General features: G+C 41.3%; 1 protein-coding gene across 5 annotated transcripts in view; it reads right to left on the reverse strand.

Annotated features, from left to right (window-relative positions):
• The window catches only part of SETX (senataxin), a 90,831-nt gene that overhangs the window by 59,320 nt on the left and 17,843 nt on the right, over positions 1-13,668 (reverse strand). For all 5 annotated transcript variants that reach the window (XM_027556646.1, XM_027556647.1, XM_027556644.1 and 2 more), the window contains 2 exons: positions 8,411-8,621; positions 6,107-6,216 (listed from right to left, as the gene is read on the reverse strand). In XM_027556646.1, the coding sequence (XP_027412447.1) occupies positions 6,107-6,216; positions 8,411-8,621 (321 nt within the window). The remainder of the gene's footprint in view (positions 1-6,106; positions 6,217-8,410; positions 8,622-13,668) is intronic.

Raw genomic sequence — 13,668 nt, forward strand, 5'->3', positions numbered from 1 at the left:
CTCCAGCACAATTCGAAAGCAGCAACTCTTCTGTGCTCAGCCTTTATGGTCCAACTCTCACATCCGTATGACACTGGAAAAATATAGCTTTGATTGTACGGACTTTTGTCAGCAAAGTGATGTCTCTGCTTCTTAAAACATTATCTAGGATTGTTATAGCTTTTCTTGCAAGGGGTAAGTGTCTTTTAATTTGATGGCTGCAGTCACCATCCACAGTCATTTTAGAGTCTAAGAAAATGAAATCTGTCACTGTTTCCACATTTTCCTCCATCTAATTGCCATGAAGTGATGAGACCAGGTGCCATGATCTTAGTTTTCTGAATGCTGAGTTTTGAGCCAGCTTTTGCACTCTCCTCTTTCATCAAGAGGCTCTTAGTGCCTCTTTGCTTTCTGCCACTAGATCGGTATCATCTGCACATCTGAGGCTATTGATATTTCTTCAGGAAACCTTAATTCCAGTTTCTGATTCATCCAGCTCAGCATTTTGCATGAGGTACTCTGAATATAAGTTAGATAAGCAGAGTGATAATATCAGCCTTGATGTACTCCTTTCCCAATTTTGAACCAGTCTGTTGTTTCATGTCCAGTTCTACTGCTTTTTCTTGACTTGCATACAGGTTTCTCACAAGACAATTAAGGTGGTCTAGTATTCCCATCCGTTTTAAGAATTTTCCAGTTTGTTGTGATCCACACAAAGGCTTTAGTGTAGTCAATGAAGCAGTAGTATATGTTTTGAGTTGGCAATTTGACCTCTGGTTTCTGCCTTTTCTAAACCAGATTGTTCATCTACCTGGAAGTTCTCACGTTCACATACTGCTGAAGCCTAACTTGAAGCATTTTGAGCTTTACCATGCTAACATATGAAATAAGCTCAATTGTACAGTAGTTTGAACATTCTTTGGCATTGCCCTTCTTCGGCACTGCAATGAACAAATGACCTTTCCCAGTTCTGTGGCTACTGCTGAGTTTTCCAAATTTGCTGACGTATTCAGTACAGCACTTTTACAGAATCATCTTTTACAATTTTAAATAGTTCAGCTGGAATTCCATCACCTTCACTAGCTTTGTTTATAGTGATGCCTCCTAAGGCCCACTTGATTTCATACTCCAGGATGTCTAGCTCTAAGTGAGTGATCACACCATCGTGGTTATCTGGTTCATTAAGACCTTTTTGTATAGTTCTTCTGTATATTCTTGCCACCTCTTCTTAATCTCTTCTGCTTCTGTTAGGTCCTTGCTGTTTTTGTCCTTTATTGTGCCCATCCTTGCATCAAATTTTCCCTTGGTATCTCCAATTTTCTTGAAGCTCTCTAGTCTTTCCCATTCTATTGTTTTTCTCTATTTCCTTGCACTTTTCACTTAAGACTTTATCTCCTGAATGTTCTCTGAAACTCTGCATTCAGCTGGGTTTATCCTTCCTTTTCTCCTTTGCCTTTCACTTCTTTTCTCAGCTATTTGTAAAGGCCTCCCTGGAAAACCACTTTGCCTTCTTGCATTTTTCTTTAGGATGGTTTTAGTCACTACTTCCTACACAATGTTACAAACCTTCTTCCATACTTTTTCAGTCTACCAGATCTAATCCCTTGAATCTATTCATCACCTCTACTGTATCATCATAACCACTATATCTGAATGGCCAAGTGGTTTCCCCTACTTTCTTCAATTTAAGCCTGAGTTTTGGAATAAGGAGTCATGATCTAAGCCACAGTAACTCCAGGTCTTGTTTTTGCTGATTGTAAAGAGCTTCTCCATCTTCGGCAGCAAGGAATATATATCAGTTCAGTTCAGTCGCTCAGTCGTGTCCGACTTTGTGACCACATGCACCACAGGACGCCAGGCCTCCCTGTCCATCACCAACTCCTGGAGTCCACCCAAACCCATGTTCATTGTGTTAGTAATGCCATCCAACCATCTCATTCTGTCATCCCCTTCTCCTCCTGCTCTCAAACTTTACCCAGCATCAGGGTCTTTTCAAATGAGTCAGCTCTCCGTATGAGGTGGCCAAAGTACTGGAGTTTCAGCTTCAAAATCAGTCCCTCCAATGAACACCCAGGACTGATCTCCTTTAGGATGGACTGGTTGGATCTCCTTGCAGTCCAAGGGACTCTCAAGAGTCTTCTCCAACACCACAGTTCAAAAGCATCAATTCCTCAGTGCTCAGCTTTCTTTATACTCCAACTCTCACATCCATATATGACTACTAGGAAAACCATAGCCTTGACTAGATGGATCTTTGTTGGCAAAATAATGCTCTGTTTTTGAATATGCTGTCTAGGTTGGTCATAACTTTCCTTCCAAGTAGCAAGCGTCTTTTAATTTCATGGCTGCAATCACCATCTGCAGTGATTTTGGAGCCCCCCAAAGTAAAGTCTGACACTGTTTCCCCATCTATTTGCCATGAAGTGATGGGACCAGATGCCATGATCTTCGTTTTCTGAATGTTGAACTTTAAGCCAACTTTTTCACTCTCCTCTTTCACTTTCATCAAGAGGCTCTTTAGTTCTTCTTCACTTTCTGCCATAAGGTTGGTGTCATCTACATATCGGAGGTTAATGATATTTCTCCCGGCAATCTTGATTCTAGCTTGTGCTTCCTCCAGCCCAGCGTTTCTCATGATGTACTCTGCATAGAAGTTATATAAGCAGGGTGACAATATACAGCCTTCATGTACTTCTTTTCCTATTTGGAACCAGTCTGTTGTTCCATGTCCAGTTCTAACTGTTGCTTCCTGACCTGCATGTACGTTTCTCAAGAGGCAGGTCAGGTGGTCTGGTATTCCCATCTCTTTCAGAATTTTCCTTGTGATCCACACAGTCAAAGGCTTTGGCATAGTTAATAAAGCAGAAATAGATGTTTTTCTGGAACTCTCTTGCTTTTTCGATGATCCAGTAGATGTTGGCAATTTGATGTCTGGTTCCTCTGCCTTTTCTAAAACCAGCTTGAACATCTGGAAGTTCACAGTTCATGTATTGCTGAAGCCTGGTTTGAAGAATTTTGAGCATTACTTTACTAGTGTGTGAGATGAGTGCAACTGTGCGGTAGTTTGAGCATTCTTTGGCATTACCTTTCTTTGGGATTGGAATGAAAACTGAGCTTTTCCAGTCCTGTGGCCACTGTTGAGTTTTCCAAATTTGCTGACATGTTTATAATCAATATGATTTTGGTAGTGACCATCTGGTGATGCCCACGTGTAGAGTAGTTTCTTGTGATGTTAAAAGATGCTGTTTGCTATGACCAGTGTGTTCTCTTGGCCAAACTCTAGCCTTTGCCCTGCTTCATTTTGTACTCCAAGACCAAACTTGCCTGTTACTCCAGGTATTTCGTGACTTCCTACTTTTCCATTCCAGTCCCCTATGATGAAAAGGTTATCTTTTTTGGGTGTTAGTTCTAGAAGGTCTTATAGGAACTTCTAGGACAAAGGAGAAGCCGCAAGGATATGGTAGGAGGGCTGCAGACACATTAAAATCAAATCCCAATCTCACCAGGTGGCAACCCACAAACCGGAGAACAATTAATACCAAAGAAGTTCTCTCACTGCTGCAAAGGTTCTAGGCCCCACATCAGACATCCCAACCTTGGCATTCGGCAAGGACTTGGGGGAAACAGAACTCTTGAAGAGCACAAGAAAAACGCTGTGTGTACCAGGACCCAGGGGAAAGGAGCAGTGACCCCCACAAGAGATTGAGCCAGACCTGCCTTGCATGTCTGAGGGTCTTCAGTGAAGGCATGGGTTGGCAGAGGCAGGGGCACTGGGAGCAGCAGACCTGGGAGGCACACCTTGGCCTAAATCCTCTTGGAGGCAGAATGCCAATAGCCCTGCCATAGAGCCCATAGCCTCACTATAGAGCCTACAGACTCCATGATTGGGTTGCCTCAGGGCAAGCAATTAACAGGGAGGGAGCACAGCCCCACCCATCAGCAGACAATTGGATTAAAGATTTACTCTGCATGGTCCCACCCCTCAGAGCAGTTTTCCCCATAGCCAGTCCAGCCAATCCCTCCCAACAGGAAGCTTGCACAAACCTCTTATCCTCTTCCATCAGAGGGCAGACAGAAGAAACAAGAATTACAATCCATCAGATTCCAGAATGAAAAGTCACAATCACAGAAAGCTAACCAAAATAATCTCAGAGTATGGCGGAAAATGCTACTAAGTACAATGGATTACCTGACACAACTGGAAAATAGACCTTACTGTATCAACATTAAATTCACTGTTCACTGAAGTTTATAATATTATAATAATTATTCTTATGAAATATACAATAAAGTCTTAAAAGGCAAACAGTCATGATATATGCAACCTACTCTCAAATAGTTCAGAGAACAAAAAAGTTTTGTAGTTAACTGAAAGCAAAAGATAGCGCAAAGAGAGTGAAATGTTAATACCTGGTGAATATGGATAAAGAGTATACAGACTGTTTGCTACCTTTTTTATTCCTGAGAATTTTCTGTATTTTAAATTATTTCCAAATAAAATTAAAAAAAAAAATAAAGGCATAAGGACTCTGGAGTCAGGTTGCGTGTTAGTCGTTCAGTCGTGTTCAACTCCTTGCATCCCCATGGACAGCAGCCCACCAGACTCCTCTGTCTCTGGAATTCTCCAAGCAAGAATACTGGGGTGGGTTGCCATTCCCTTCTCCAGGGGATCTTCCCCAACCAGGGATCAAACCCAAGTCTCCCACATTGCAGGCAGATTTTTTACCAGCTGAGCCACCAGGGAATCCCAGTAGGTGAGGGGCTTGCCCAAAGTCCCACAGTTGGCGAATGATCCACCCAGAATGCACACCTGGGTCTATGACCGCCCAACCTGAGGCCTCTCCCACAGGCTACTTTATGGAGTCAGGTTGCCTGTACACAAATCCCAGTCACCACAAACTAGAATGTATAACCGTGGATAAGTCTCCTGACTCAGTTTCCTCACCTCTAAAATAAGCCTATAGTGAAGAATCCAGTCACTCCTGGCCCTGCAGACTCAGTCCCGAAGCCTGCAATGGCAGAACCAGGACCTGGTTGTTCAGCTGGACCAGCTTCCTCTACTGGTTTGCAGCTTTAAGAAAGCCAGTCCTAGACAGCCGCTGGTGGTACTTTCTGTCAATCTTCTTTCACAGGAAGGAAGGCCCCATCTCATTTAAGCAGAGCCCTTGACTCTGGGTCTACCCTAGCATCGAGTACACTTGTAATTCCTGTTATCCTGCACAAACTCAATCCCCTGCTACCTACTGCCAGCCAGGACTACAAGTTTCCACCACTCATCACTTTGTGCTTGTGCTCCCTTACTGGTTCAAAGGAATTGAACTGTGTGATTTTACAGCTTTTCAAATTCATCTGTTTTTGAATTTTTTTTCTATCATTGTTAGGGTTTGGCACAGAAGAGACTGAAATTCATCACCATTTTTCTTGAAACACCATTAACATGTTCTTTCTTTGCCACTTAAAGGCTCTTTACTGGCCCTCCATCAGCAGAGCTGCCCTGCACAACTTTTAACACTGTAACTCAAGAGGCCAATGTGCACAGACCCACAGCACATGCTGCCTCATCACATGTGATAAATCTGCAAACCCCAGCCATCAGCTCAACGTCAGGTTCCAAAACTCTGGAGTTGCTCTCTGCTTCTGTTTTACCTACTGCTCTGATTCTTAGTGTCCTCCTTCTGTTCCTCCTTCTGTCCAGCACCTAGGAACTAATCTTCTTGTCCTCCCCATACCTCATCACCTTTTAAAAACCTCGTTCACTAACAAAATAATCTTAAATGTTTTAAGCGGTATTTCCATGTGCTTGGAGTAGGGCAGGCTGGCAAGAAAAGCAACAGAGAACAGTCCTTCATTAGCTCAGGTCAACATATTAAAAGAAGTCTGAATCATTCCCTTGGCTTTTAAATTGGAGCATCACCTGTCAGAAGGATTCCTTACTCTCTTAAATCTCTTCTTCTTTGACCCCCCACCCCCACTAAAGCACTCTCTCCTTAACTGCAGTAATTTTACAACAAAAGAATAATTTTGGCAAATATTTTACACAATGTACACACCAAAACTTCTATTATAGTTAGTCATCTATTGGTACAAAAGAAGATATCCTCTTCTACTGCCTGTCACTGACACTTACCATTTCATTGGGATGAACCAAAAATAAATAGATCCCTGGATGTTTGTCAAAAACTTGAAAGGAGCAATTAGCTTGTTCCATCCGGCAAAGTGCTTCAACACATAATTCATCTAAACAGAAAAAATAAAGCAGTAAATGTAAGACAAAACTTATCAACTTAACAAGATTCCCTAAATCTGGCTTCTTCGGTTACCCTCTAAGTAAATGAAGTTTCTCATTTTTCTTTTTTTTAAACTGAGGCAAAAAATGGTGTAAATGTAGGAACAGTATTCAATCTTCTGAAAGACTGTGGTATATATACGGTAGTCATCATGTAATTCATAATATATTCCTATGAATGACTGACTTTATTAGTACAAACATCTTCTTTCACACAGGGCATAATTATCTCCAGAGGGCATCTTCTTGGAAGTAGGGTTATAGTCCAATTCCATTAGCATTCTACATGTTGACCCCACATGGACTTCATTTTGTATCAGAGTGGTATCAACTTTATCCACAAATGGCTATTTTGTCCTACTCTCAGTTACCAAGTACCCCATTTCCTCCACTGGTTGAAATACTATCATCATCAAACACTAAATTCCCCAAATATACTTGGTTTCTTCTCGACTCTCTATACTGTTCCCATCAGTCTATCTGTGCCAGCACTATCCTAACCCCACTGCTTTATGGAAATTTCTTCATTACTTCCAGAAGTTTACTGAACAGACTTACACATGCATCCTATCAGATGAGTCAACTCATCAAGCCTCAAAAGAATGTCACAGTGACAGTGGTTAGCTTTGGGGAAGAGGAATAATGACTGGAAAAGTAGGAGAACAACTCCTGGGGTGTTGATGTTTTTTTTTTGTTTCTTGACCTGGATGCCAGCTACACAAGTGTATTTATGAAAAACTAATAAGCTTATATACTTTTCTAGATATGGTACTGTTTAATAAATGCTTGAAAAGTGGCTTATTAAAGAGTTTAAAAATCTACTTTGAATTTATTTAGAAATAACTGATTTCTCTAGTAAATCTTTAGATCTACTTTTCAGTATACTGAAATAGAATAGAGAAATAAGTTAAATAACATGACAAGACAGCAATAAAAATATCTAGTGAGTGCATTATTCTACAGGGTAAACCTCTTGGTCTCAGCAAAAGTTACAGCAAATGAAAAAAAATACGTGTGCGTGTATGTAAGAGTAAATGATTCTGGATTAAAAGACGTAAGAAACATGAACTAAATGCAACCAATGCAAAGTCCTTGACTGCACTCTAATTTAAATAAACCTGCCAAAAAAATTCTGCAACTACTGGAAAAATCTGAACATGGCCTAGATACAGTAGTAGGTACCTAAAGGTACTGTTGTTTTGTTAGATTTGACAGATCAGAAAAATATCTTCAAGAGATTTGTATTAAGAAATGCAAATACAAAGGACCAAAACCTAGGCAGTTATAATATGCTATGTCAGAGTAATTACTAAAAACTACTATAGACCAGTGGTTCTGAATCTGGCAATTTTGCCTCTCTCTGGCCCCACCCCTCAACTCCCACGGGACATTTGGCACTATCTAGAGACATTTTTCGGAGAAGGCAATGGCACCCCACTCCAGTACTCTTGCCTGGAAAATCCCATGGACGGAGGAGCCTGGTAGACTGCAGTCCATGGAGTCGCTAGGAGTTGGACACGACTGTATAACTTTCAAGTAGACAAACTGAGCGACTTCACTTTCACTTTTCACTTTCATGCATTGGAGAAGGAAATGGTAACCCACTCCAGTGTTCTTGCCTGGAGAATCCCATGGACGGAGGAACCTGGTAGGCTACAGTCCATGGGGTCGCAAAGAGTCAGACATAACTGAGAGGCATTTACTTTTACTTTAGAGACATTTTTGGTGGTCACAACCAGGGCAGAAGGGAGAGAAAGCCACTACTGACATCTAGTGGAGAGAGGTCAGGGATGTTCCTGTAACATCCTACAGGCCCACCCACCAAGAATTATCCAGTTCAAAATGTCAACAGTGCCAGGTCTGAGAAACCCTGCTATAAGCAGATTCCAAGAATGAAAATTAACTGAATGAACAGATGAATAAATGGACAGATAAAGCAAGTAGAGTTACATGTTAGCAAGTGCAGAATCATCTATGTGGTATATATATGGTATTCACTGTGTAATTCACTTTACTATGTTTGGAAAAAATACCAAGTACCCTAATTATACATTTAAGGAACAGATTTTTCAGTATAGATAACCAAAATTCTTACGATTCTTAAAATAAAACTGATACAACTGTGAAAACACCCAAGATACTCACTGACATGCTCATGTAAAAGCAGATATGGATATTTCAGTATTTCAAGAAGAGGAACTCGAAGCTTATTTTCAAAGTCTTGGCCAGTGAAATCGAACAGCTGTGCCTCTCCGTTGTTGTCTACTATATATAACTCATCATCATCTCCAATTTCTGCCTTCATGGATCTTTCAAAGTGATTTATGAGACGTAAGGTTTCTAATTCCCATAAAACCTACAGGAAAAGAAAAATGAACCATGTGCTCTGTATCTTATTATCAACAAAATATACTGCATGCAGTGATCCTTCTAGAAAGCTTTTTCCTGAGTATAAAAATTCAGAAGTTTAAAGAAGTACTAACACCACATATTAGATTTATTTAAAGAAACCAGTCACTAAACATGGCTTTGCAACTTTTATGTGGCTTTTACGATACAGGAACATGAGCACACAGAGTATGAGATGTTTAAAACATTGCTTTTGTGGAGTTTTGCTATAATACATCAATATCTCTGTCAACTACACTCTGTTGGAAAGGAGAAGGTGGAGCTTCTTTGTTAAGGCACAAGCTGGGCCTTTTGTGACTCCCCTTTCATGTTCCAGCCAGAGGTAACTACCTCGAAACATCAGTTTTAGCATTAAGACACTTCTTAGGTTAATAGCTAGAGAATTCTGTACATGTCAAAGTTTTCTCAGTAGGTTCGTAAGCATCCCCTCTCCTCTTCGTGGTATTATACGTATCTCTATGGTCTGTGTTTCATTTTCCATCAGATATATGTAATAAACTAAATATTCAAAGCCACACATTTAAAATTGTATTTCATTTTGATTACTATCAATAAAAAATATGCTTCTCCTTAATGATTTTGGGGGCTTCCCTGGTAGTTCACGTGGTAAAGAATCCACCTGCAATGCAGGAGGTTCAGTCCCTGGGTCAGGAAGATTCCCTGGAGAAAGGAAGGGTTACCCACTCCAGTATTCCTGCCTAGAGAATTCCATAGACAGAGAAGCTGCTACATGTTCAATGGGATCCAAAGAGTCACGAGATGACTGAGCAAGTAACACTTTCACTTCACTGACTTATACCACCTACCCGTTAGAAAAATGAAAAGAGAGAGGAGTGGTCCCAACAAGGTAGAGGAATAGGACAGGGAGACCACTTACTCCCCCACGAATTTATCAGAAGATTATCTGAACGTTAAGCAACTTCCATAAAACAACTTCTGAACGCTGGTAGAGGACATCAGGCATCCAGAAAGGCAGCCCAACCTCTTTGAAAGGAGGTAGGACAAAATATAAAAGACAAATCAGAGACAAAAGATTTAAGCACAGAGACCGTCCTGAGGAGGGAGTCGTGAAGAAGTTTCCACACAGTAGGAAACCCTCTCACATGCCTGTCTGTGGGGAGTTTTGGAATCTCAAAGGGCAACGTAACTGGAAGGCCAAGAAAAAAAAAATCCACAGAACACGTGCCTAACTGCAACTCTAAGTGGAGATGGAAAAGTGGCACAGATGCTTGCTTGCGTCTGCCACCAGTGACTGGGGACTACGCAGGGAGGCGCAGGCTGCATCACTGGTCCTTAGGGTAAGGTCCGGGCCCGAATGTCCTGAAGACAATCTGAGGAGCTCATATGAGATAGCTACCCAAACCATGGGATGGTCAGAGACAAAAAAATAAAAAAACACCTTTCCCGCAAAAGGCTCTAACACTGCATAGTGACCCCTGGCACGCTCACAGAACAAAGGATTGAGCAAATACCAAAGGAGAGCAAGCCAGCTGCCATATACGGCCCTCCATCTCCGGAGGCCGAAGGGAGGCATCCAACAGCCAGAGCCAGAAGGCAAAGTGCTGCTTCAATCTTGGCCCCAGGGTCCGCATCTTCCACCAAACTGTGAGCAGGCTCCCAACTGCTAACCACATCTTCCTGGGATCCTGGATGGTTGACATCTACCAGGAGTGTCACAGCCTGATCAGCTCTCCATGGGAGACACATAGCACACCTGGGACTCTGCTCTTGTAGCACACCCAGGAAACCAAGCATCCAGGACCGGGGAGGTGAGTAAGATGCACGGCCCGCCTGAGACAGTGAGCTCACCAAGCACCTGGTCACCTGAGCTGCTCAGACTTGGGAAGGGTACAAAACGCACAGCCCATCTGGGTCTGTGCCCTTATGGAGCGCCCAAGAACCTAAGCAGCTGAGACATGGAACGTGCACAAGATGCAGGGCCCACCTGGGACAGAGCCCTTGCAGAGCACCCTGGAGCCTGAGCCTCGGGCTGTGGCAAACCCAGGGTGGTCCATCCACTGCAGGCACGCCCGACACGTGCCAGCAGATCTGTTGCAGTATCCCTCCCTCCCACAACACATCTGAACAAGTGAGCCTGAATAAGTGGCCACCTTCACCCCTTGTGTCAGAGCAGAAATTAGACACTGAAGAGACTTGAGAACAGAGGAAGCCAAAATAAACAAAGGAAGAGGAACCATTCTGGAAGTGACAGGTGCAACAAACTAAAACCCTGCACTTAATACCAAGACAGTGCATTTGAGGCACCTGTAGACCTCGGGAACAAGTACAAGCCAGAACAAAGGACTATCTGACACTGAACTGACCCCACAATGCCCACAAGAGCACCAGAGAAATTCCTAGATATATTTTTACTATTACCACTTTTTAAGTTTTTTAAAACTTTGAGTTATTTACTCCTTTAACTTTCATTTTCACAGCCTACTATTAACACCCACCCCCAAAAAAAGCTTTTTTAAAAAATCAAATTCCATATATATGTTTTTAAAATTTTTGTGATTTTGTTTTATATTTTTTATATTGCATTTCTGAAAGTCTAACCTCTACCTCTACTCTTTGCTTCTTTTTGTTATCAATTTTGTACCTTTAAGAATCTCATCTTCAGTATCCATTTTCACTAAGGGATTTGATTACTGGCTAGAATGCTCTCTGTCCTTTTGACTCCCCTTTCTCCTCCTAGTAACCTCTACCTCCCTCCTCCCTATTCTCTTCTCTATATAACTCTGTGTATCTCTCTGGGTGTTCCTGGCCATGGAGAATTGTTTCACCATTAACCTAAGGGTTTAATCTTCTGTGCTGTATGCTGTATGAAGTCTTGAGGTTACTGTAAGAAAAGGACCAAAAGCCAGAGTCAGTAGGCTTAACTCTAAAACTTTAAAACATCAGAGAACCCCTGACTCCAGGGAACTTTAATAGACAAGAGCTCATGCAAAATTCTCCATACCTACACTAAAACCAAGCTCCACCCAAAAGACAAAAAGATTCAGTGCAAGACAAACCACACTAATTCTCCAGCAAAACAGGAACACAACCCTCAACATTAAAAGATGGGCTTCCCAAAGCCATGATGAACCCACAGGCACCCCAAAACTCACTATTGGACACTTCAATGCACTCCTGAGAGAAGAGCTCCAGCTCCACCCACCAGAACACAGACACAAGCTCCCTCAACCAGGAAACCTTGACAAGCCACTAGTCCAAACACATCCACAGGGAGCAAACTCCACAATTAAGAGGAACCATGAACTTCCAGCTGGCAGAAAGGGCACCCCGAACACAGCAATCTAAACAAAATGAAAACGTAGATAAATATTCAGCAGATAAAGGAACATGATAAAAACCCACTAAATCAAACAAAATAGGAGACAGTCTACCTGAAAAAGAATTCAGAATAATGACAGTAAAGATGATCCAAAATCTTGAAAACAAAATGGGAGTTACAGATAAATAAGACTAGAGACAAAGATTGAGAAGATGCAAGAAATGTTTAACAAGGACCTAGAAGAAATAAAGAAGAGTCAATCAGTAATGAACAACGCAATAACTGAGATTAAAAGCACTCTGGAGGGAACCAACAGGAGGATAACAGAGGTAGAAGAGAGAGTAAGTGAGGTGGAAGATAGAATGGTGGAAATAAATGAAGCAGAGAGGAAAAAAGAATTGAAATAAGGACAATCGCAGAGACCTCTGGGACAATGCTAAATGCCCCAATATTCGAATCATAGGTGTCCCAAAAGAAGACAAATAGAAAGGCCATGAGAAAATACTTAATAGTCAAAAACCTCCCTAAAATAGGGAAGGAAATAGCCACCCAGTCCAAGAAATCCAGAATACCAAACAGGATAAACCCAAGGCAAAACAACCCAAAACTTTGTTAGTTTGTTAATCAAACTAACAAAGATCAAACACAAAGAGCAAATATTAAAAGCAGCCAAGGGAAAAGCAACAAATAACACACAAGGGGATCCCCATAAGGATAATAAATGATCTTTCAACAGAAACTCTTCAGGCCAGAAGGGAATGGCAGGACATACTTAAAGTGATGAAAGAGAAAAACCTACAACAAAGATTACTCTACCCAGCAAAGATTTCATTCAGATATGAAGGAAAAATCAAAAGCTTTACAGACAAGCAAAAGCTGAGAGAATTCTGCACCACCAACCAGCTCTTCAACAAATGCTAAAGGATCTTCTCTAGACAGGAAACACAGAAAAGATTAAAAAACAAAAAAACAAAAAAACCCAAAGCAACAAAATAAATGGTAACAGGATCATACTTACTAATAATTACCTTAAATGTAAATGGGTTAAATGCTCCAACCAAAACACAGAGACTGGCTGAATGGATGCAAAAACAACCCCTATATATGCTATCTACAAGGGACCCACCTCAAACCTAGGAACACATATATACTGAAAGCGAAGGGCTGGAAAAGACATTTCATGCAAATGGAGACTAAAAGAAAGCAGGACTAGGAATACTCATATCAGATAAAATGAGCTTAAGAGACAAAAAAGGACATACTATATAGTGATCAAAGGGTCAATCCAAGAAGATGATATACCAATTATAAATATACATGCACCCAACATAGAAGCACCTCAATATGTAAGGCAAATGATAACAAGTATGAAAGGGGAAATTAATAGTAACAAAGTAGCAGTGGGGGGCTTTAATACCTCACTCATACCTATGGATAGATCAATAAAAACAGGAAATTACCAAGGAAACACAAACTTTAAATGATACAATCGACAGTCAGACCTAATTGATATCTATAGGGCATTTCATCCGAAAATAATGGATTTCACCTTTTTCTCGAGTGCACATGGAACATTCTCCAGGACAGATCACATCCTGGGCCATGAATTTAGCCTTGGTAAATTTTAGAAAAGGCAGAGGAACCAAAGATCCAATTGCCAACATCCGCTGGATCATCGAAAAAGCAAGACAGTTCCAAAAAAACATCTATTTCT

The sequence above is a fragment of the Bos indicus x Bos taurus genome, chromosome 11 (genome assembly GCF_003369695.1).
Source record: "Bos indicus x Bos taurus breed Angus x Brahman F1 hybrid chromosome 11, Bos_hybrid_MaternalHap_v2.0, whole genome shotgun sequence".
Classification (NCBI taxonomy): Eukaryota; Metazoa; Chordata; class Mammalia; order Artiodactyla; family Bovidae; genus Bos; species Bos indicus x Bos taurus.